The 24,617-nt window shown below is 45.3% G+C and overlaps 1 protein-coding gene across 6 annotated transcripts in view; it reads left to right on the top strand.

Moving 5' to 3' along the window:
• The window catches only part of CGNL1 (cingulin like 1), a 140,527-nt gene that overhangs the window by 109,849 nt on the left and 6,061 nt on the right, over window positions 1-24,617 (top strand). For 4 of the 6 annotated variants that reach the window (XM_019732243.2, XM_019732240.2, XM_019732242.2 and 1 more), the window contains exons 9-15: window positions 409-615; window positions 1,514-1,618; window positions 7,223-7,375; window positions 8,304-8,474; window positions 12,509-12,670; window positions 15,522-15,611; window positions 23,920-24,003. In XM_019732243.2, the coding sequence (XP_019587802.2) occupies window positions 409-615; window positions 1,514-1,618; window positions 7,223-7,375; window positions 8,304-8,474; window positions 12,509-12,670; window positions 15,522-15,611; window positions 23,920-24,003 (972 nt within the window). The remainder of the gene's footprint in view (window positions 1-408; window positions 616-1,513; window positions 1,619-7,222; window positions 7,376-8,303; window positions 8,475-12,508; window positions 12,671-15,521; window positions 15,612-23,919; window positions 24,004-24,617) is intronic. The other 2 variants (XM_074327685.1, XM_019732244.2) reach the window with 1 other exon arrangement.

The following is a 24,617-nucleotide window of genomic DNA, read 5'->3' as shown; positions in this document are numbered from 1 at the left end:
TGTGTCTTTGTCTTTAAAATGGTGATAAGAATAGTCCCCACCTCCTAGAGTTGTTAAAAAGTTGAAATCCCATGTCAGGGATTTAACCCAGGTGAGGGTTGACAAACTGTTTCTATAAAGAGCCAGATTAGGAAATCCGTTAGGCTTTGCGACACCACAGGCCCTGTCTTGGCCACCACGCTTCACTCTGCTGTTACAGCACAAAAGCAGCCCGTGAATGGGCGTGGCGGTGTTCCAGTAACACTGTATTTCTAATAGCAGGTGATGGGCTGGACTTGGCCTGCAGGCTGCAGTGTGCCGACCCCTGGTTTATCATAGTTCCTGGCATGTCGTGGGTTTTTAATAAATGTCAGCCATCTTCAAAGCTGGGGGCTACCCCCTTGACCCTGGTGCCCATGTTTTTAACAGAATGTCGAGGCCCTGGCCAGTCGGAACAACACTTCGGAGCAAACCCAGATGGGGGCTGAAATGCGCGTGAAGGCTCTGCAGGAGGAGAATGAGAAGCTGCAGAGAACGCTTGGAGAGCTGGAGCAGAGTGTCGCTCGGCTTCAGAGGCAGGTTGCTGACACGAAAGGCGATGAAGCTAAAGCAAAGGAAACTCTCAAGAAGTACGAGGTGAGACTCGCTGGGCCCCACGCCCAGCTTTGGCAGCTGCTGACCCTTCTTTTCTGTGTGAGCGCTTTCAGAAGTGGGAAGGGATTTATTATCATATTTTAGTAGGAAATGTCAAAGCAATAGTGAATATGACCTCTCTGGGAACCATTGCTTTTGTTCCTCTGCAAGTGGTATGAATGGGAGATGAGCTTTTAAAGAGTCTTGGGAATAGGGCTGATGATATCAGGGTGGGAAACGCATGTGTAAGCATAGGAATCCCCACTTACCCAGACATCAGACACACTCAACTTTTGGACACTGAGCAGAGGTCTCCACATACCTGAAAGCCATCAGGCCCATTCTCATTCATGACTGTTTATTCTTTTTTAACACATAGTTGACAGTTTTTGAAGTCACACATGTTTTAGCAAACCAGTTCTCTGGTTTGCCAGGTCTCTAGAAGTAGGAGAGGCTGTTTGCAAGAGATAGGTACTGAGAGCTGTGAGAAATGGCAGCTGACAATAAAAGAGGGGACAAAAGAAACGTAAAGGGAGATGTGTGCCAACAGAGGTTCCCCATATGGTCATCCATCAGAATCACCTTTTCCAGAACTCCGTGCACCTGAGCCCATTCACTACCTGCTGTTTCTGAAGCTCCTGGGGTGAGGCTGGAAATTTGTATTTTCAAAACCCCATCCCAGGTGATTTAGATGTTCACGTCTGGCTAAGTCCAGAGCTGCAGACAGGCACACACATCCAAGAACATGGCTAATGTGTGCCATCGTGGGCCCATGACAGGCTCACCATGACTACTGCTGGCTTTGTTTGTGGGTGTCTTCTTTGTTCCTTTCATGCCACCGAGTCACCTTCCTAGGCACAGCACGCCTCTGAGTGGACGCTGACCCCAGATTTCATTGTAGGAGGAAACTCGGCAATTAGAGGAGGCCCTTGTATGTGCAAGGAAGGAAGAAAAAGAAGCCACATCAGCCAGAAGGGCCCTGGAGAGTGAGCTAGAAGATGCTCAGGTAAACACTGAGGGCTGTCATCTTTATCCCTCACACAGGAAGCCCGAGAAGCATAACTGGGGGGACATATACAGATTGCCACTGATCCTCTCCTTCCAGGTAGCTCCTTCATAATAATAACCACGCTGACTTCACACTGCTCATCTAGGCCAGTCGTTCTTAACTGGGGGACATTTGGCAATGTCTGGAGACATTTTTGGTTGTCACAACAGGGGAGATATGACTGTCATCTAGTGGGTAAAGGCCTGGGACACTGCTAAACGTCCTACGAAGCGCAGGACAGAGCTCACAGCAATGAATTATCTGGCCTCAAATGTCAGTGGTACCAGGTTGAGAAATCCTCATCTGGACAGTAAAGGGCTTGACAGCTTTCCACAGATAAAATATGAATTGTGTAAGAAGGTTGGCAGGGTTGGTTCTCAAGGCAGTGTGGAATCCAGTCGAAACCAATTTCCTTTCTCCTTTGGGCAAATATACTCCAGAGAGTGTAATCCTTCACGATGACTTTTCAAAGGAACAAGAGGAAGTCATTCCTTGAAACGAGATAGCTATCTCTATTCAAAATCAGTAGATTCTTAGAAAATTAGATTTTCTCATTTGAAAGTTAGAAAGCTTGTTTGAAGTGCATTCTAAAAAAAACGTCTGCCCTGAAATTCTACATTGACTTTGCACAGTGACCTCTGCGTGATTCAGGTATGTCCTTCCTTCTACCTGCTCTCGGGTTTTAAAGAACCAGCACCAAGCATCCCTCAGGCGAGTTTCTGAGGAGGTGAAAGTCAGTGTTTTTGAGCAGTTGTTTAAGAAGAGGTTGTTCAAGTTTCCCAGTAGGACCTTGAGGGCAGGTGGGGGAGGGGCAATGAAAAGCCGTAAGAGATGACAAGCAGTCAGGATTCAGATTCATAAAGGCTTCCTCTCCTCAGGGGTAGAGGAGAGGAGCCTGTGTGTACGGGGATTCACTCAGGTCGCCCATAACTCAGGGGCCCTCACCCCCCAGTCAGTGGACTCCACCTTCTCTCTGGCTTTGGATCGAGACCTTGTTTTTGCACACAGTAAAGCTTTGTTTTTTCTTGAGTTTAGTGTCTGACTGTCCTGGCTTTGGATTTTCTTCTCTCTCCCATTCCCGCTCTCCTTCCTTTCCCCACCCCCACCCCACCCCTTCCCTGCCTCCTTCCCTTCCTCTTTCCCTTCTTTCAGTGTACATTTTTGTTACAAACTCTTGTTCGGTTGATTTTATGCGGATGGCAATTTTACTGTGCTGCTGTTTGTAGGCTTGTGATGGCTACACCCCTGCCACCAAAGTGTGAGGTTTAAAACTGGAACCTAGTTGGTGACAGAAGGAGAGAAAAAACGTTTGTACCCTGCAGGGACAAAAATCTGCCCCTTCATGTCATGTCCTCACTGAGGGCAGCTATTATAGGTTCTCGGCTTCATTGTCCTTTGGTCAAACAGGAAAGTTTCACACATAAGGAAATAGTTCACCAGCTGTGAGTCAGGCTCATAGTTAATTCAGGGGAGAGAACAGATGATGGCCTCAAGGCCTAAAGATCTTAATGTAATCCCCGCATCCACCCCCGGACCCTCCACCTCCGGATCTCTGTCCTTGGAAATTATCCCTCACGGATCTCTGTCCTTGGAAATTATCCCTCTTGTTACTTTTGTTTGGGCCTGTTTTCCCAGCAGTGTTGAGATGGTGAGAATGCTTCCTGCTGTGTGTGGCCATGCTAACCATTGGCAACACCATCTGGCAGGAATTTAGAAAGGGCCCAACAATCTCACCATCGTTATCTGAATTATCTGGTCTCAAAAGCAGTGCCGTGAAAAACGCGCTGTCACCCTAAAATACTTTATTTTCTCTAAAATCTGGAACCAGACAGTCAGCTCCTTTCATTTGATGCATCTTTCTGCATGCCTCTCGTCCCAAAGCCAGGGACTGAAAGGGAGCTTAACCCTGAGAGGAAGTGGAAAGGGTAACTGGTTTTCGTTTTTGTTTTCCACACAAGCATTTTACATTTCAAAAATCTTTGTGCCTGTAGCAATCTGTTGCATCTTCATGTATGAGAAATACATTTTTTACCATAGTAGCTGAACACCACGTGATTTATTATGTACTCGTATGGCTCAGTCAGAAAGTGGCAAAGCGTCCTAAAGATACTATTTTTGGTTCACTCGACCCCTAGCGTTTGGTTTAGGATTGTGCTGCTAAGTAGATGGACTTGAACTGCATTCAAGCAAGAAACATCTCTGATTCCCTTGAGAAATGGCTTCTGCAGATGGGGACGTGAAGAAACCTTTTCTGGAGAAGCCACAGTTCTTTCTTTCAGGGAGTGATACCGGTGTATATACTCTGTATGCCCTCCGCTCCCCTCCTACTGGACTTCTGTGTATTGGGACAACAGAATTAACAAGCCCCAATGCTTTCACTGGTACAGTCCACGGTTATTTTGTGGCGAGGGCTCTGAGAAGACCAGCTTCTTTCTGATCAATCCTCTCATTCCTTAAATCCATAGGCTCCCCTGCTCTTGGTTATTGTAAATGTGGATGAATCGGGGCCTTCCTCAGTCCTGTAGTGAAAGACTCTGCATCCCTTGGCAGATAGTGGTCCCCAAGCTCAAGGGCACTCACTACATTCACCAACTTTGTGTTTTGGATTCTCCAACTTGATCAATTCTCCCCCAATTTTTGTCCCAGTATTAGTCAGTGGGCTTGTATTGCTGGTCTTGGAAATAAAGTCACTGTAGCTCCAGGGCATTTCACACCTAACCCCTAAATGCAAAATTGCCAGTTTGCTTCTTTTCACGTGAATTTGGGACATGTTTTCTCAGCAGTGACTTATTGAAGGAATTTCTTGAATAACTGAAGAGGAAGAGCATCATGCTAAACAGTATTTCTAAACTTGAGAGTATATATCAGAATTATTTGGGTATCTTTCAAGTGCCAATTTGCGGGCCTCACTCTTAAGAAAAATTGTGACTTTCATCAGAAAGGGCTGGAATCTGCATTTTAAGGTAGGAGTACTCCACCCTTGTTTGGTATTTCTGATGTAAGAAGTCTTTGGACCACTTTTGGTGATAGGTATTCATTTTCATTCACTGAGTTTTTAGCATATGCCTAACAGTGAACCTGGGCTATGAGACATATCCAGATAGAAAAAAATAAAAAAAAAATAAAAATCTGTGTTTCCCCGAAAATAAGACCTAGCTGGACAATCAGCTCTAATGCGTCTTTTGGAGCAAAAATTAATGTAAAACCTGGTCTTATTTTACTATAATATAAGACTGGGTAATATAATATGATATAATATAATATAATGTAATATAATATATAATATAACCAGGTCTTATATTAATTTTTGCTCCAAAAGACACATTAGAGCTGATTGTCTGGCTAGGTCTTATTTTTGGGGAAACACGGTATTCCTCGCCTTTACTGATCTTACTACCCTGCAAACGAGGCAAGCATGCAAGAAATCTTTAAAAAATAATTCAGCATAGCTCTTCTTCGAGGTCAATGTGTGTGTTGAGGGGTGGTGTTGGCCAGGTCCCAGGCCCAGGGGGGTGGGTCTGTGGTGTCTCCAGTGGCACAGGAGAGCAGGGCCAGGCTGGGAGCCCTGCCTGTGCCAAAGGTCAAGCTGAAATGCACACACCATGCAGAGGTTGAATGGAGCCAGGGCTGGCTTGTCTGCTGGCTCGGGGCCCCTGGGTTGGGATCCAGAAGGAAGAAAAAGAGAGACTGGGAGACTTATAGGGGCACAGGTTGAGTTGGCTCCTGAAGTTTCTACAGAAGCCATTGGTTGCCCTCTGTATGTGTACTGTTATTTTTCAAAAATTTACATTTTGAGATCTATGTTTCTGAGAGTTTTCTCTCACAGTGGAACTATCCAGCGCTTCCCTTACTTTGTGTGCTCCCCTTTGCCCCAACACCACGACATCAACCACAAACAAATCCCGGCACTGACCCTGTCTCTGGTGTGTGCCCAGCTGTACGGTGGTGGGAAGCACTCCTGCTAATTGTCCCACACCGAACTTCTGATGACCTTCCTTTTACCACCTTCTGTTCCCCAACGGCTTCTGTTGACCTTGGTTCTCCACAGCAATTAACTTGAGTGGCTGAGCTGGATCGGCTGGTTCTCTGAGTGCAGCCACCCTGTCAGAGCAGTCAGAGTGGAGGGACAGGAAGGCTTTTTGGCCCCAGTTCTTGTGGTTGGCTGTTCGTATGCCCTGCAAACCAAGAATACCTGAAGTAATTTGGGAGTGTTTTCAAGATGTTGAGTAACTGCACGTGACAGCAGCTTGTCAGCTGTTAAGCACTGTGCCAGCATAAACCATTGTCCTTACCCAGCCTGTACGGGAGCACAGACTGAGTGGGTCTGGGTCCTAAGCAAGAACTGTGTAACCCACATTCAGTCCTCAACACCTGATAACATTTTCTAGATAATCCAGCCCATGTTTGGGTCCTGCTGACCCTTTCTGAGCTGGTCCCCTTCTTGATATCCTTGCAGCAGTGGTCTTAACACTCAGCCATTTAGAGACACCACTAGAATCTTCCTAAGATAGTTTAGGATGTTGTTTTAGAACTGCATGTTTTTTTACATTAAGGATGTCAGTCTACGTGAGATGAGAGCTCTAGGGGAACCCAGGGAAAATATTGCCCCCAAGATAGTTGTGTTTTATAATAAGTACTAGTATTTGGTGCTGATTCACTAAATAACCACTCACATGCACTTTTTCTTTAGCATCTTCTGCTCAAGTTTATCAACCCATGGATTGCCCAAGTCCTTTCTCCTATGTTTGAGCCCAACCCATGGATTCTGTTGGTTACAATTCCCTGTATCCTATGGAACAGTGTTCTCTGTCCTTATAGAGTCATATTTAGATATTTTCATAGTAAGAATCATCAAAAATAAGCCCCAGTTAAGAATGTCAGCCAGATGGACGCATTTAGTACCATGTTTCCCTGAAAATAAGACCTAGCCAGATAATCAGCTCTAATGTGTCTTTTGGAGCAAAAATTAATATAAGACCCAGTCTTGTATTATATTATGTAACACCTGGTCTTATATTAATTTTTGCTCCAAAAGACGCATTAGAGCTGATTGTCCGGCTAGGTCTTATTTTCGGGGAAACACGGTACGTTATGACGATGTTCCAGAATAAGATGACATGACTGTATTTGAATAAATGTAGGTTGTTGTACATGAAAAAATAAGACATCCCCTGAAAATACGCCCTAATGTGTCTTTTGGAGCAAAAATTAATATAAGACCTCGTCTTATTTTCGGAGAAATACAGAATGAACAATCAGGTTTTACACTACCCTGAATTTCCACCCCCAGCAGCCTTGGCCATTTTCTGTGTTTCTGTAATAAACCCTTTGTCTACCCCTGTAAGTTTTTGGCTAAGTCCACTTTGCAATTTGGTTCCTAAATTTCAGAAGCAAACAATGTCCTTATATCTCTGTGATGGCTTTATTTTCATCCTTTTCCTTGTCACCAGTGTAACAGGTCTGATTGCTTTGTGGTGTGGTTGTGAAACTCCCTCTGCTGCCTGTGTCTGTGGCTGGCCTGGTAGGTAGATGACAGCACTGTCCTTTCTCTGCCATCTGCAGAGAAATCTGACTTGGGCCACTCAGGAACAGAAGCAGTTGTCTGAGAAGCTGAAAGATGAGACCGAACAGAAGGAGCAGTTAAGGAGACTGAAGAATGAAATGGAGAATGAGCGATGGCACCTTGACAAGACCATTGAGAAACTGCAGAAGGAGGTGAGGGAGGAGGAGGCGGGGAGGGAGCACAAGGAGGAGAGCAGGTGGAGCAAACACCTGGGTTGGGACCGAGCCCCCTCTGAGGGCCTGATGAAAGCTAAGGAAACCTGTAGTTATGTCTAAGCACAAATGTGTCAGGGATTTACAGATCCCCCGGAGCTGCTCTTTGGGCTTGTTGGGAATCCCAGATACAGAGAAACCTGTCTAGAATATGCCAATACCCCCTGGATTCTGGGCCCAGCTGCTTTCACCAGTTACCTGAAGAAGCCTGGCGTGGAAGTGCAGACTTAGCAAATGGAACCTGAATCAGAACCTCTGCAGTTGAGCATCGTCTGCATTTGCACTCGGCTTTCTTGTCCAGGGGGGTGATTTCATATCCCAGTGGTTGCTGCTCCTCTGCTCACCTCTGGCCTAAAATACCCAGAAGAGGAAAGACTCAAAGCTGATGGGCATCTCACATTCTCAAAGTTGACATGAGTGTCTGCCGTTTTCTGACACCTGCTATGTGCCAGTCATTTGACTAGCTATTCTATATTTAACTAGAATTCTCTCTCTACCTGTGTATTGTTTTCATTCTGAAAACATACAAGGTACATGTTATGATTTCAATATTTCCAGCGAGGACACCACTGAATCCCAGAGAAGTAAGTACATGCCCCAGTCATATAGCTGGCATGTGGCCGAGCAAGGATACCAGCTATATGACTTTGTGTTTAGCTCCAGAGGATGTGCTTGTTCACTCTTCCATACTGCTTCCCAGTGAGGAGTGACTAAACCCAGACAGCTCATGACCAGGCACTTTGCAAAGTCTTTGGGGAGGAGAAGGACAGGGAGGCGTGTGTTCTGTGTTAGATGGGATCCAAACTTAGCTCCCTAGACCCAGATGGAGCATCACAGGGTGGGCTCACACCAGTGTTATTTCTTCCAGATGGCTGACATTGTCGAGGCATCCCGCACATCAACACTGGAACTCCAGAACCAGCTGGATGAGTACAAGGAGAAAAATCGCAGGGAGCTTGCAGAAATGCAAAGGCAGTTGAAGGAGAAAACGCTCGAGGCAGAGAAGTCCCGTCTGACTGCCAAGAAAATGCAGGAGGAGGTAATGTCTGGCCAGATCCATTCCTGGTTCCCCCCTTACTCAAAGTACCCTTCCAGACTGCTGTGCAAGTCTCCTAGGAGAGACTTGGGATAGATTCTTAAGGCAGTGTTTCTGTTTGATTCCTCAGTCTTAGCGCTCAGGATGGTTACACGGGACAAACGGTATGCTAAGACACAGAGGACCCAGGGACTCTAAGGTGAAATTGATAAAACTTTAACTTGACCATTTTCTCGAATAATCCAAGATTTTCTGCCTAAAAAGTTTAGCTGCCATTTATGGAACTCCATTGTTATGCCCAGCTGTGTCCAAATGATTGATATGCATTAATTTAATCCTAGACCCGGGATTATAGTAACCTTGTTTTTTTTTGTTGGTTTTTTTGCCATTCAATCAGAAAATATAGACTTTTATTGGAATGGGAGTGGTGGACAAGAGTTTCAGACAACAATAATGGAGACAAAAAGAAATCTTCAAGAATTTTTGAGTACTGAAATTATTAAAACATATTCTTGGTTTAATATTGAGGAATAATAGAGCAAAGTAACCCAAATGTTAGCTCCCCTCAGTCTTGACTTGTAAAGAATTCAGAAGAATAAAGGGAATGGTTTTGATTATTTTAATGGAAAGCTGAGGCTCTAAAATGCAAGTACAGTGGATGCTGATTTCTAGCTATGCTTCTTGCCAGCTGGTTGACCTTGAACACATTACCCCAATTTTCTGAGCATCTGTTTCACCTCTTAAAAAATATACAAAATAATAATGATTTAATAATGAGATAACATGCGGGACTATATAGCAGAGGGTCTGTATATTCTGGATACTAATGTTAGTTTTTTTTTAAATTCCAAGTTTACTTTTATTCATAAGCAGTGTCAAGTGCACTAAGTTTCCACAGGAAAACACATTTTTCTTTAAAAAAACAAACTTTTAATATCTTTGATGATCAAAGAAAAGTCGTCCATGAGTCAGTGTTGAACTGTGTGAAAGAACAATGAATACTTATTACAGACTTCTAGAACACTTCTGAAAGGGCCCTGATAACAGATCCCCTCTGGTTCAGAGTCATATGACACAGGACTCCAAGTGAAAACTGAAATTAGCCTATTGATATCAAAGTTTTCTTGGCATTAAAAAAGTCATTTTCATTTCTACAGCAAATGGGGGTGGGGGATTCAGGTATTTGCCAGGACACCAGCAAACACCTGGTGTGCTGTTTTGATCTTAGAGAATCATAGTTTCAGAGTGAGCCCTGCAAAGAGTTTCCTGTTGCTTTTCATATGATGGTTATTCCGCTAGAATCTCCAGATTGGAAGGAACCTTAGAGATCTTCTAAGGAAAGGAAACCGAGGTCCAGAGAGATTAGTGAAGGCCAGGTGGAGACCATTGTTATTTATAAAAGAGCAGTAATTCACAAAAAGAATTCCTTATGATAAAAACAAAGTTGGCCCTCCTCAGATTTTCTCAGTGGCAGAGCCCTATGAGACACTGTTTCCATTTAAATGACACCTCATTATTTCAAAAGGGACACCTCATTATTTGAAAAGGAAATGACAATAACTCTCCTCAATCAAGTTGCTGAAGTCATAAACTTGTTCAAAACAAAAGTGAATTGAGGGGCGGCCGGTTGGCTCAGTTGGTTAGAGCGTGACGCTCATAACACCAGGGTTGGCAGTTCTCTCCCCACATGGGCCAGTGTGAGCTGCTCCCTCCACAACTGGATTGAAACAACTACTTGAGTTGGAGCTGATGGGTCCTGGAAACACACACTTAAAATAAATAAAAAGTTAAAAAATAAAGAAGTGAATGGATAAGCCAAGGTCACTCTGGATCCTTGAAAAACTCTAGCTCACCAATGTTCACTGTCCCCCATCCTGAGTTTTGGTTGAGATGCAGTGAACTCTGAGTAAGAGAAGCTGTAGAGGTCCATTCTAAGTGCTGCTGTACTCACCTTCTTTGCTTTGAGAGAAATAGACATTTTATTAATACTGTGTTTCCCCGAAAATAAGACCTAGCCCGACCATCAGCTCTAATGCATGTTTTGGAGCAAAAGTTAATGTAAGACCTGGTATTATATTATATTGTATTAGACCTAGTTTTATATTATAGTAAAATAAGAGAGGGTCTTGTATTAATTTTTCTCCAAAAGACACATTAGAGCTGATGGTCTGGCAAGGTCTTATTTTCAGGGAAACACGGTACCTAATTTCCCCTTTGGTGTGGAGCTAGGGAAGTTCTGATGCAGATAATCCTTAGAGAATTAAAGCTTAGAGTTCACTCTTGTTCAGTTTATTTTCTAAATCCTACTTGACAAAGGGCAGTTTTAACTATGTGAAGTCAGCACTAGTAGGTTCAAAAGTTACCTGCTTACTTGTGATTCCAGACACTATGCATTTATTCTCTTGTACATACTCATATACTTATCAAGGACTCTTGGTAGGCCGGAGCCCTTGACAGATGTTTAAGGGACATCCTGGGTGTTGGACCGTAGGAATGTTCTGGGCGATGGGATGAAGGGCCGAGCTGGGCATCGGGAAGGATACCAATAGGTAAATGTGGGCTGTGTATTTACCTGTCAGTCTTTCTGACTCTCAGACCCATCCATGTGCTTTTCAGGTATTATCTCATTTGAGTCTCATAACAGCTCTATAAGGTAGGTTTTGTAATTATCCAGTATGGCAAATTAGGAAACTGAGGCATGGAAAGATTTTTTTTTTTTTTAAGACTTTCTTTGGAGAGATTTTGACTACACTGGAGTATGGTGCACCCTCTGTATCCAAAGAACTGATCACTTTTTATCCATGGTACAATTTTTACTTGGTGCTTTCACTCACAGTTTTCATTTCACAGTTGTCGTTTCATTCAGTTAGCACCAAAACCACACTAGGGTTTTTATCGGGAGAGGTCTTCTTCAAGGCTTGCTGTTCTCATAGATATGTCAGGTGTTCCCATAAGCCTCTAAGAGGGGAACACATTTCTGAAAGTTTTCCCACTGGTCTTCTTAAATTAGCCTAACCTATTGGGTCCCCTCAAAAAGACTATTTCGTGGCCTTCTCCAACTCTTCTGTGAAAATCACCCCCAAAAGATGGTTTTCTTTAATGCAGCTTGTCACTTGCTCTCATACACTACTGCCTGGAGGAAATAATTCCCTTGGTGTAATGTATTCCTAAGAGTGTGTTTTTCAACCATCCCCAGGAGGGTAAGAAGTTGAGAACAAAACAGACATCCTTGGGTTTCACTAAATTGGTCCGCACAGATGTTTCAGGAATACCTACTGTGTTTAGAAGTGACTAGTTCCTTCAGGGAGATTCCAGAGAAGTGGTAAACAGACCATCCCCTTGTGAATCAAGCTCTTTTGTCGCAGTCTTCAAAGCTGTTAGTTCAGTGCCACCTTGTGGATGAAAAGAACACTGTCAGTTATGACGGCTGACACATGATTTTCTTTTAGAAAGCCCTGGTTTTCACCTAATGTGTGTTTCAAATGTGCGTTTCAAATTTCGTGCCTGCAAGTTGTTTTGGGGTGGTTAGTTTTTATTTTCCCCTAACTTTAAATATCTGTTGAGATGACCCTGACACAGGTGAGCAATCAGTTACACTCTGGGAAGCACTTATCTAGTTCTGTGACTTTCAAGTGTTTTTGATCATGACCTAAGGTAAGAAATACCTCCTGCATCACAACCCAGTGAGACATACATCCCTACAAATATAGAAATAGTTAGTGCAAAAGTTTCATAAAACATTATTTGCTTGTACTCTACTCGGAGTATTTTTTCTGTTATATTTAATTTTAAAATGCTGGTCAACATCTATTATATTACATAACCCAATGGGTTGTCACTTGTAGCCGAAAATGCCCCTCTTCTTATACAAGAGGAGACTGAGGCCCAGAGGGAGGTGGCACTTGCTGAGGTCCTCTGATCTCCAATACAGTGTGGGTCCACCCGGTCCCCCTTCAGGTCCGCCTGTGCACTGTCTGTCAAGATCTCTGTGCTCCCGATGTGTCCCAGCTAAGCACCTCAACCCTTCTCTGTTCTAGATGCACCTGATGGAGGAAGAGTTACGGGACTACCAGAGAGCTCAGGATGAAGCACTCACGAAGAGGCAGCTTCTGGAGCAGACGCTGAAGGACCTGGAGTACGAGCTGGAGGCCAAGAGTCATCTCAAAGATGACCGCAGCAGACTTGTCAAGCAGATGGAGGTCTGTGGGCCAGGGCCTGTGGAGAGCAAGTATGGGATGTGAGGGAAGCAGCCTCTGTCACACCTCAGCCTCTGGGAAGCCTTTGGTTTTGATTCTCTCAAACAGCCACACGTTAGTACAGTCATTGCTTGATTTGAGGACGATGCTGCTAGTTCATAGGCTCCTAGGACATCGGAGCCGGAAGGAATGATGGAAATATAGCCCAATGTCCTCGTTATCCTGAAGAGGGAGTAGAACAGAGTCCCAAAGAGGTTAGGTGCTTTTACCTAAGGGCATATAGATAGTTCATTTGCTGTTTTCTGCTCTGAGTCGTGCTTCCAACTACAAAGGAGATAAGACTGCTGCAGGTCTAGAAAGAGACTGAGCTGTGCCTTGAACCCAAACTACCTAATTCCTATGGGCACCCAATACTGATTTACCTCACCACATGCTCCATTCTTGTGTCTGGATTCTGGCCGGTCTCCTTATAGATGATTCAGCTTTGCCAGAGCAAGCAGCAAACTGTGGCTCGATTCATGTTTGGATCCACAATATACATAAAGTTCAAGACAATATGTCAGAAAGTGCTCATTGAAGTCACCAGCTGGGGGGTGATCGGTTCACAAGTTCAAAACACAATGAACTAGAAAAATGTGAACCAAGTAATTGAATCTAATTAGGAACAGTCCACTAAAAATGACAGGAAGAACCTTAACGTCAAAACCTTAACTTACAAAAAAGAATAATTTTCAAGGACAAAACTAACCTCAAACCAGAAACATCCCGATCTTCCCACATCCCAGTGGAATTTAGAGAGGGAAAGACACCTAAAAATCAGCCTCAGACCTGTAGGAGAAGTTGAAATTGTCAAGGTTTTGATAAAGTCAGTGAGTGCTCAAGGCCACAGAGCTATAGCTTGAATTTAAAATCAATGGAATTCCTGATTCAACTTTGCAAATAAATCGAATATAACTTCTAAAACCTCCAGGGGACTTAGTAGCAGTTTATGTCTAGGGAGTGATGTTTCAACCATTTATTAGATGGGCCCTTTTTAGAAGCTAGAATAACCTGGTTACAGTATTACTGTTCTTTTACATATTTTGTGTATTTTGCTAATGTCCTGGTTCTGATCTCATTAGGGGAGGTCATTTTAAGGCAAGCTGAATTCAACCTAGTTAACTTGGAAGTAATTATTCTAGGGCACAAACAATTTGGTTAAAAGCAAGCTAAAGCCTCATTAGGCAGCAGCGCAAGAGCCTTGGGTGTAATGACCCTTGGCCTGGCCCCCTCAATGCTCCTGCCAGGGTCTGTGCAGTACGTATTGTAGGCAGGAGGAGAGCCCTGTGAAGAGGTGCTTTTACTTAAACATTGGATTGTCAGGTCACCTCCTTTTAGAATATTCTGACTAAAAAGAACATTTCCTTTTGCTAACTCATAGTCTAGAAGCAGTGGCATAGCTAAGCTTCATTTGTTCCTCTGTCATATTTTAGCTATTTTTCCATTAATTACAAAATGAATAGTTCTCAAGGCCCCACCCCTGTGAAGCACACGGAGTGGGGGGGTAGTGTTTCCTCCCCTGATTGGCAGCTGGCAGGACTGTCTTGTGAGTAATATCTTGCCTGTTCCTTCACTAACCTTTAAATTAATTCTCAGGACTCCAGAGGGCTCTCAACAATGGGCATTTTCTGTAAACTCAGAAACTCAGGTGATCGTCTTACGTAAATGCAGTACTTGCCAATCCTTGGTGCTTTCTGACTAGAATGAAACTGACCTTGGAGGAGTCAGGAACCAGTAAACAAATTAAGAAGCTTGATGCAGGACCCAGCTCTCTGTTCTCAGTTGGGCTTTGGGACTTTTGGCTCCTGGGAGAGAACTTTTTGGGTTCCGTGTAGATTTCGGTCAGTAACAGGGAAGGCATTCACAGACATTTAGTCGTTTACATGAGTTCTGTGACTTTTCTTTTTGGCATTTACCTAGGCATCCATAACTTGTCAGTCAACTTTGACAATGGCAGATAATATTTATGTACAGATGCTGCAAACTCACAATGCTGATTGCTTTCTTGTATGTGTGGCTCTGAGTTAACCCAGACATATGACAAATTGTCTGGTGACAATGGAAACACATGCACAAACTTTACAGCCCCCCAGTTCTGGGTGGGGTGGTTTGTATTAGAGCCTCTTTTCATACACAAAGCACATTGCAATGCTTTTCTCTTAACACTCAATGATGCTACATCAGGAGCCATCAAGGAAGATAGAAATTACTCTTCTTTTGTGATGGTTGGTTTAGCAGAGTGGGCCGACACTGCCTTTATGTTAGTCTTATGTGGATTTGGGGCTGCATAGTGCTAAGTGTCTGAGATTCCTTAGAAGAAAGAGGCAGGTGCAAAAGGCTGTTACAGACCTGACTCATGCAAGACTCTTGGAAACACTGAGCATGAGGGAGGCAAAACATTGTCCCACGCTTGGAGTATTTATAAAAATGTGCTGTGGGCAATATCTCAGTTCCCCCAGGTAACTTAGATACCTGTTAGGCTAAGACAGTTCTTTGTAAAGTTATTGATTCACTAGGGGAAGAAAAGAGTCGAGGGAAACATGCTAAAATACCTTCAGTGCTTATGTTAGGGGTAATATTTTTCTCTTTTTACATTTTTTCTAAATGCGCAATCATGTTTTATATTATAAAAGCAGTAAGACCCAGTTTTTAAACTATCTTCTTCGGGCAGCGTGAGAAATAGGCACATCCTTGCCCCAACCCTGATGATACTCAGCTCTGATGTACCCGTGGGGTTTCCTTCCACAGGGCAGTGCTTTCTCCTACCCCAGGTCGGTGCAAGCTCAGTAGGCTATGTTTGTGACTTCTTTCTTAGGACAAGGTATCTCAACTGGAACTGGAACTGGAAGAAGAAAGAAACAACTCGGATTTGCTGTCTGAGCGTATCAGTCGGAGCAGGGAACAGGTACTGTGCTGTAGTGGGATGGCGAGTGGGTTCTCCTGCATGAAAAAGGAAATGTGAGAGGTTAAACCTGAGAATTCAGCTGGAGGAGGGAAGAAAGTTCAAGCCTTATGGAAATGATGGAAGATTGCATCGTCTTCACCACAGTAAGCTACTAGGAGGGAGGGGTAATATATGACATCAGGCGTAAAGTGAAAGTTTCCAGAGTGGTTATGGATAACAATCTATTAGCCATAATAGGCACAGTTCGTTTAGAGCTGAGGCTCTAAGAATCATTAGTTTAACAAGCAATCGCATGAAACTTGGTAGCTAGCACTATGTTAGTGCAATGGAAAGTAAATGATATGATGCAGTCTTTTACTTTGAGAACTTTATAAGCTAATTAGCGATACATAAACCTATGAGGCATTCACAATACAATAACAGTACCTTTCAACTGAATGCTTCTGGCAGTTTTGAAAGACGTTTCGCTTACATTTGATCCTTACAGCAATCTTGGGGGAGGGGGGTACAGCCGGGAACAGTTCTCTCTGTCCTCACACTGTGGCTCATGGAACTAATGTCCCAAACTACATTAGTGTAATCTCCAGGTTTTTAGATTTTGTTTCCATTTTTTAATTAAGGAAGAGTTCAAAGTGGCTAAGTCATATCCTGGGGCTGGAGTATCACATCACTAGAAATTGGTGGGCTATGAGCTGGTTGCTATATCCCCAACTGCGTGCTCAAACCACTTGAGAGATAAAATACGGAAACATTATGGGGCAAAGATTCAGAACACTCAGTGGCGGTTTGGGAGAGAACTGATATTCACTAATCTCAGCCTTTCATGTGCATGACACCTGTGGGTACCTGTGAAAACTTGATGGGATGTATTATACTTTCAGTGACAACTTACTCAGTTGTATGCCTAGATCCCGAAAATGGTGCCAGAGAAACTGTACATAGACATTTAGAAAACTCTTCACCTCTTGATTTGCTTTGGGCGCTTTCAAATTAAACAATGCAAACAAAACCCAAAAGCCTTGGATGATGCTGAGAAAAATTTAGGAAATTATCTGTTTAAAGGATTGATATTAAAAAATAAATCTGAATTACAAATTAATTTGGACAAACTTTCCTTATCCAAAGAAGCACTTTCCTCTGGTCACTTTTCTGCTTTTTCGTATTTACCACCTTCCCGTCAACTCAGGTGGACCAAGATTAATGTGACCAGGGTGGGAGTAAGGACAGGAGACAGGGAGACCTGGAGGAAGTCTGTTCTGGGGGACAGAGGACAGGAAAGGCATGTGAGAGACCAGACATTCTGTCCTTTTCATGTTTTTGTTTTTTTCTCTTTCTCATGCTCAGTAAATGCTGGCCACATTACTTGTGAGTTCCCAGCCTTTCTAAGGTCTTTGTTTCCCATATGTGCTCAGGCTATTATTATTCAGACTGATGGATTCAGGGAATCCTAATTGAGAGACAAATTTTTCAAACTTTTTTGGATGCTTGGATTTTTCCCCCCCAAATCTGGCTAATGTGAAGGAGAAGGATGGATTTGGATTTGATAAAATGATGTCTTCTTTTACAAAACAGAGGTGAGGACTATTTGTTTTCTCACCCAAATATGGTTTCACCCTGTATAGGAGGTTTCTGATCGACTTAAGGTTGAAGGAAAAGTCAATTAAATAGTGGGAATTTTACTAGCTTTGTTCTGTTTAAATCCAGAGAATCATTTTTTCTCTTCTTCTTCCAAAACTGTGTTTTTGTTTATGACAATTGTCACCCATTACTGAGGACTCCCTAGGTGCTGGGTGCCGTGCCTGTGCTTGGCATGGGCTTTCAAGGGCTTGAGAAGCTAAGTGAAGGCCTAGGGTCACGCAGCCTGTAAGAGATGGAGCCGTGATTTGAGTCCAAAGCCTACTTCCTCTCACCAAGCTCCAGCATCAGATTGTAAGAGTAAAGACGCCCCCCTCCCCATATATTTGGGGCCTCCATTCCCAAGTTTAAAATAATACCATGGTGTTTCTTAATATGGGTGAGAATGTATGTTCACTTGATTCTCTCCTGACTCTCCTCATGAGTCCAGGATTTCAGTCGCAAAAGAGAGGCCCAGCTTGGTGTGTTTTAAATGTGTCCGATGTCCTAGCTCCTTGGGCACTGCTGTGTCATTGCTGGTGGCCAAGTGAACAGTTAACAGTGGAGCTGCGCCTGCATGGAGAGGTATTCTCGTGGCCATGGAACCCAGTGGAAAGACGATTCACCCACCCAGGCAGCTGGCAGGCAGGATGAAAAATACCAACTTGAGAGCTTCAAGTGGCTTCGTACATAGTCTCCAGGGGCCAAAGGAGGCTGTGCTGTTGCATTGGCAGCTGCAGGATAAATCCCAGTGGATAAGGTCTTCGGCTTTGGCAGGCACTTGAAGGAACAGCCCTCCAGTGGCCGGCTTACACCTGTTCCTCAGTCAGCACTAGGCGGACGCAAGCACCAGCACACGGGACTCGGAAATAGGGCTCCTGGTACTCAGGGCATGAAAGATCAAAATGGGGTTTCTTTGTCTCTCTCTCTCTTTTTAAATTAAAATGTACTAGTCTCAGAACTGCCTCTTATTATTTTGGCTGTTCAAAACCCAATGTGTACCATTGGTTAATAATAATTTTCTTTTCTCGTGGCTGAGTATCATTTTTAATACCAGCCAGGCATGTAGGCTCACCACCCTCTTTAAAACCCCGTGATAAACACAGGTGATGAGGTTAAATATTGTTATTAGCAATCATAAATATCTCTGGCTTTTCATTAACCCAGAAGGCAGCTGCTTCTAATCCTGAGAGCTGGCTCAGGACAGGGGTGCCTCTGACAGACAACCCATTGGAATCTGATATTGTTATTTCTGATCAGAATGCTTGGGGCTTAGCATTCTTTCAATCCAGCTGTGATAAACTGTTGCCTTCAGCCCCTGTTCTGTTTTTAATTCAACTGGAAAGTTTTTGTTCGGTCTACTTAATATAGCTGAAGGGTAAACAGCACGTAAAGTGCTAAGCTCATATAAAGAAATGTTTTCCCAGCCTCAGATTTACTTCCCTGGTCCAAAGGAGGCGGCAGGCCAAGCCAGAGGCTTTTTTTTCCTTGCCAGTGTGGGCTCAGGATAAGAAGGATCCGACCTGTGATAGTCCCAAGTCCCTAGGCCAGTCCTGGGAACCATTGTATTAAGCACAGCTAAAGCCTCTCTGGTTCACGGTAAAGCCCACCCGTGGGACCATTATCCACAACACCACGTGATATTCCTTGTACAAGGCGCCACCTGGCAGATTTATTTTAGAATTTAGTGTCAGGCTGTTCTTATTGAAGAGTTGAAGGAAGCCTGTCATGTTTGCCAAAAATCTTGGTTTCCAAAAGGCTCAAGAAAAAGGGACTGCCTAGTGACCGCAACTGTTAGCTTTTATGGTCACACGCGTTCCTTCCTGTTCTTCACTCTGATTTATTTTATACTTCCGTTTTAATCGCCGTCTTTGAAGGGATGAGGTAGGGTAGAAATACTGTTTGTTGTTTTTTTCTTTGGAGAGTCATTATTTGCCTGGGGCTCTCCAGGGAGGTCTTGAACCTGCAGAGGATGCTCCTTCCTGGGGGCTCCTTTGGGGGGGGGGGAGTGTCATTTCCTTGTGGGATCGATTTTCTAGTCAAGGGTCCTGAGAGAGCAAGACTTTGGCGTGGCTGCTTCTATAAGTCACAGGGTTTGTCCTGAATCCCAGCCTGGGCTCAGTGCTGCCTGACTGCGTGGAGGTCCTCGCAGCCCCCTCTGTGGACACAACTTCCTTCTGGGCTCCGAAGTCCTTGCCAGAACTGCCCCTCCTTGTAGGATCTGCCCATAACTGAGAGCTCAGGTCCTTCAGCTTTGCTGAGAGGGAGAAAGGGAGCATGATTTTCAGCCAGAAAGCCTGGGTTAGAATCCCAAAGCTGCTTCCACTGTTCCTGAACCTTCCTCCTGGAAAGTGGGGGTGATCACGCCTGCCTCAGAGAGTGCCAGCGGGATTAATGGATTCCTACGTGGGCACTCACAGTCACTGAGTAGTCGCTGAGTGCTTGTCACAGGGCCTCTTGATTGTTGGTACTTCCCTCCTCGGTCCTCAGGCTGGAGCACAGCTGCAGAAGTCACCCCCAAAAACAGATGCTGCACAGCTGCAACAAGACCCTTGCCTCTGCTCTGTGGGCCTTTTATTGTCTTTTGGCCTCACATTCCACAGCAACTAAATTTTTAAATTTCTTTCTCTTTTTATAAGCTTCCAGTTCTTTCTTATCCCTTCACTTTTGGGAAAATAGTCTCTCCCCTTCCTTCTCCTCCCTCGCCTCCTCCCTTCCTCTCCCCTCCCCTCTTCCCTCTCCTGTCTCCAAGCTACAGAAACCTGCCTCTCTCTCTAAGCCCTGAGTTGCGCTTTCTCTCCTAGGCTCAGAGAAGGTTCTCCCCACTCTCACGCTGATACCAGTGTAGGGCCTGGAACCCGTCGCTCCCTCACTGGACAGTCTTTCTGTCCCCTCCCTTCTTATCACAGTCCATTATCTGTACCTTCTCCCTCCTCCATGAGTCTCACCCTCACCTGCTAACAGGTGCATGGCCGCTCTCTTGCCAACCCCTCTGCGACCTGTCTAGCTCTCCAGTTGTTGCTATCGTCTTGTCACCCGTGGAGTTCTAGAGGACAGGCGTCTCCCCCCACTTTCATAACCTGCTTCTTCTCAGTCTCTGCAGCCTGGTTCCCTCTCTGCCGAGCCTTCCAGAGCGAACTAATTGTCCAGCTCAGGTGCTTCATCCATAATCCTTCTGCCTGACCTTACTCAGTACTTGCCCTTCTCAGCTGTGGGGACAGGTCGGTGCCCTGGTTTTCGCCACGCCTCCCCTAACGGGGTGGAGGTAGGAAGGGCACAGCTCTAGATTCCGCTCATTCTTTGTTTCTCCTTGGTGAACTCATCTGTCCTGTGGCTTCAACTGGCATCACCCAGTCTCCCCACTTATATCTGCATCTCTCCTGGATCTTAGGGGTAGATGGGGATAGTAACAGTACCTTCCTCATCGAATCGTGGTGAGGATTAAATGAGGAACACTATAAAACTGCGGAAGACTTCCCTTAGCAAGTGCAGTACAGTAATGTTGTCATATTGTAATGGGCCTTGTGTGACGGCTCCCTGTCTGCGTCTCCAGCTGGTCTCTTAACCTATCCCCTTACACCCCACATGTCCAGTTCAGTCCTTTGAATTCTTCTAGCACTCCTTTCCTCTTTCTTACCTAAAGCTATAGTCCCCCTCCCACCCCTTTCTCCACCCTGCCTGATGCTGACCTCTCAGTTAGGTCCAAGCTCAGCGTCGCTTTTTCTGGGGAGTGTTCCTGGTGCTTAGTCTGGGCTGTGACCACTGCTGTGTACCCTGCCTCAGCTGTGTATCCTTCCCTGTTGTAGTAACACTGACCACCTGTCCAGGACATGTTCGTTTGTCCCCCATGAGGCTATAATGAGGGTGGCACTTTGTCAGTCTTTTTGTCACAGTGACCTAGGGTTAATAGTATAGTCTGAACAAATGGACGAAACCACCCCATCATTCTAGGCACCCCCCACCTGCCGCCTAGCATGCAAGCGTGTGTATTTACAATCACACTCACTCTTACCTTGACAGAGTGGGTCTTTTCTGGGACACTCCTAAGTGTCTAGAGTTGTGGGATGGCTACACTAGCCTGAGGATGGAGGCAGGGGCCTGTGGCTTCCTCAAAAGGGGAGCTACACAGTGCCTCCAAAGGTGGGGCAGACACCAAATATGCTTTCACTGTGTCATAGGCTAGCTTCAAGGGCCCTTACAGGTTGTCTCTTTCACGTTCCTTGTTTTCGACATGAGGACTCTGCCTCCCAGAGATGAGATGACCAAGGTCACACACAAGTATACACAGAGCCAGGAAGGGAAGCTGGACCACGGCTGCTTGTCTGTGTAATTACTTCCCATCGCAGTGAAAGTTTAACTGTGTCCTCAGTGAAGGCCCGGCTCTGCCCAGGGAGCGTGAATAGAACACTTTCCCCTGGGAGGCATGTCATGGTCCCGTGGCCCAGCCGTGCTGACGCCGTCCATATGCGGTGTCATCTGCTGGTTCACAGCCATGCTCGGAGTGGGGCTGTGAGCCTGCATTCGTTACCCAAGGACTCTGCGCTCCTACGGCAGTTACAGGAATCGTTCCACCATGAGGGCTCGGGGGCCAGACTGGGAGGGGGCCGCAGGCAGAGTTTTCTGTGCTCTGCCCACTGACCCTTTGCATGGCTGGCATTTTTTCCCTGCTGCTCACAAGGATGCCCTAAGGGGACTGACTGCCTGCCCGGGTCTTGGTTTTTACGTGACAGCTGTATTTGAACCCTAGGTCTGTTTGAAGCCTTTTCAGAGTTGGTCTAGAGACAGCAGGTGGTGTAGTGGGCCGTGAGCAGCAGGTTCGTCTGAGTCCTGGTCCTGCTCCCTTCAGTTATGCGCTTACCTGCCCTGGGCCTCAGTGCCCTCTGCTGTATAGTTCTGAGCCCCCCAGGATTTAGAAGCCTGCCAGGCAGAAATGCAAAAATATAAGCGTCGTCATCGTTGTTATTGTTGTTATTATTATTATTATTTGGACCATACAGGTCCCTGCTCCTGTGGGCAGAGTCCCAGCCCCCCCATCATCCCCCATGGGATCTGAGGCTGCCATGTCTGAGCCCTGCCCATCACGTCTCATTCCTTACCAACCTCTGTCACCCACTCCGGGCCAGCCACTCCGTGCTGCTTGTCATTTCCTGCACACACTATGGTAGGACAGGGGGAGATGGGAGCAGAGGTAGGACTGGCCCCATGGGGCTTGCTGTCCTGGCAGGGAAGGGGCGAGCTTATCTTTTACTCTTTCGAGTGCTTGTACAGGTGGTGAAAATCCAGGTGGAGGCCAGGCCGTGTGAGGCTGTTAAAATGGTCCCAGGCATCCAGGGGCTCCTGTGTGTACGCCTCTTACCCAGGTTGGACTCCATCTTTAAGAAAAAAGCAATTTTATTTTCCTGACTCACCTTCTTAGTTCTGGCTCCTCTGGACAGTGCTGGGAGCAGGGTCTGGGGTCTCCGCCTGATGCTCACTTCACTGCAGCCGAGAGCCCCCTGGGGATGAAGAACAGAGATGCGGAAGGGTAGGCGACTGGATTTCTTTCCGGACGCTGCTTGGCTAGGCCCATTTCCTATTGCTATAGAAGAAGTCCTCAGTAACGTTGAGCCTTTGCCGGGTCACCTGGGGCTGCACAGTGTTCTTGCTGACTTCTGTTTCTGGCATAAGAAGGGAGAAATCTAGCAGCATCTGAGATATGCTCACTGTGGAAGCCCTTTCAATAGTTTGAACTTGTAATTCAGGAGTCAGGAGCTCAGGGAAATACTAGCTCCCCTATTACTAGTTGTGTAGATCTCAGGAAACTCTTCCTGGTTTGCCTGGGACTTTCCCAGTTTTAACATTGAAAGCCCTGTGACCTGAGCACATCCTTGGTCCTGGGCGAGCTGGGATGGTTGGTCACCATACAACTTGGCTGACTTCTCCAAGCTCTAATGTCCTCAGCAGACACTATTACCTACTTCCCAGGGTTGTTCTGGATGTAATAGGATAGCGCATGTGGAGGGCTAAGCAGGTGTATCAGTTTTTAGAGCTGCTGTTATAAAGTACCACAAACTGGGTGGCCTAGAACAACAGAAGTTTATTGTCTCAGTTCTGGAGGCCAGGGCCTGAAATCAAAGTGTCATTAGGGCCGCACTCCCTCTGGACCTGTAGGAGAGTCCTTCCTTGATGCTTTCTAGCTCCTCGCCATCTTTGTCAGTCCTTGATTTGTACATGCCTCCCTGCAGCTCCATCTTTATATGACATTCTCCTTGTGTCTGTGTTTTCACGTGGCCACCATCTTCCCTCTGTGCATGTCTGTCTCTGCATCCAAATTTCCCCATTTTAAAGGACCCCAGTTATATGGGATTACGGCCCACCTCATTTTTACTTGATTACCTCTATAAAGACCCTGTTTCCAAAGAAGGTCCATGAGGCACTGGGGTGGGGGCTAGGGCATCAATGTATCTTTCTGGGAGGGAATACAATTCAACTCATAATAGCAGGGTTAGCTATGACTACTATTGTTATTTGTATCATTATCTTTGCAATCATCAAGAAACCAAGAATATCTAAAAATAGCTCCTGCACCCAAGAAGAGTGATGGCAGGAGGCCCCCGTCATGAAGAGGAGGGGATCTGATTGTTGGAACAACTTCAGTACAAAGGATCTAGGAACAACCCCTCTGACCCCTGGGTTTTTTCTCTCTTTGGTGTAGATGGAACAGATAAGGAACGAGCTCCTTCAGGAGAGAGCTCTGAGGCAAGACTTGGAGTGTGACAAGATTTCCCTGGAGAGACAGGTAAGAGCACCTGGCCCCATGAACCCCTCCCTCCCTCTCTCCCTTCCTCCTTCTCTCCCTCCCTCCTCCTGACTTGTGACTAGAAGCCCTCACTGGTGCCTCCTTGGAGCAGCACCCCAAGAACTCTGGGGTGTACCTCGCCTGAGAGCGGTATTTCTAAGACCTTTCCCAGAGAGGATTTTCCCAATAATATTAAATATGCTTGGAAGTTTAGCAGCTAGGGGGGAGTTATTAATTGTACAATTAATTAATTGTAAGTGTTGTCTTCTAGGTCCTAAGGTGGCCTAAATTCTAATGTAAAGGGAGTAATAAAGAACCAGTGTCACCAAACACGAGTTGCTAACAAAACTTACTTGAGTCATTTTTCTTTTACATGCTATTCATGTAAGTTCTTCACTGGATATGGCATATGATATTGGTGAAAGAGCCTATTTCTCCTGCCAGTAGGTAGATGAAAAGCCCAGGCTATTTGATAACCGAGAATCCTAGGCCATGGCAAAGACTTCGTTTAGGCTTATAAGGGAATGTGATAGAATCTGTTCTTTCGGCCTGCCAGCGCTGGGGTGCAAGGCCTTTTCCTGGAAACATCCCTGGCTTCCCCAGGTCCCCTGGGG

This window comes from Rhinolophus sinicus, linkage group LG03 (assembly GCF_036562045.2).
Source record: "Rhinolophus sinicus isolate RSC01 linkage group LG03, ASM3656204v1, whole genome shotgun sequence".
Classification (NCBI taxonomy): domain Eukaryota; kingdom Metazoa; phylum Chordata; class Mammalia; order Chiroptera; family Rhinolophidae; genus Rhinolophus; species Rhinolophus sinicus.
The sequence above is the reverse complement of the archived record's forward strand: the minus strand, read 5'-3'. Positions and strand labels throughout refer to the sequence as shown.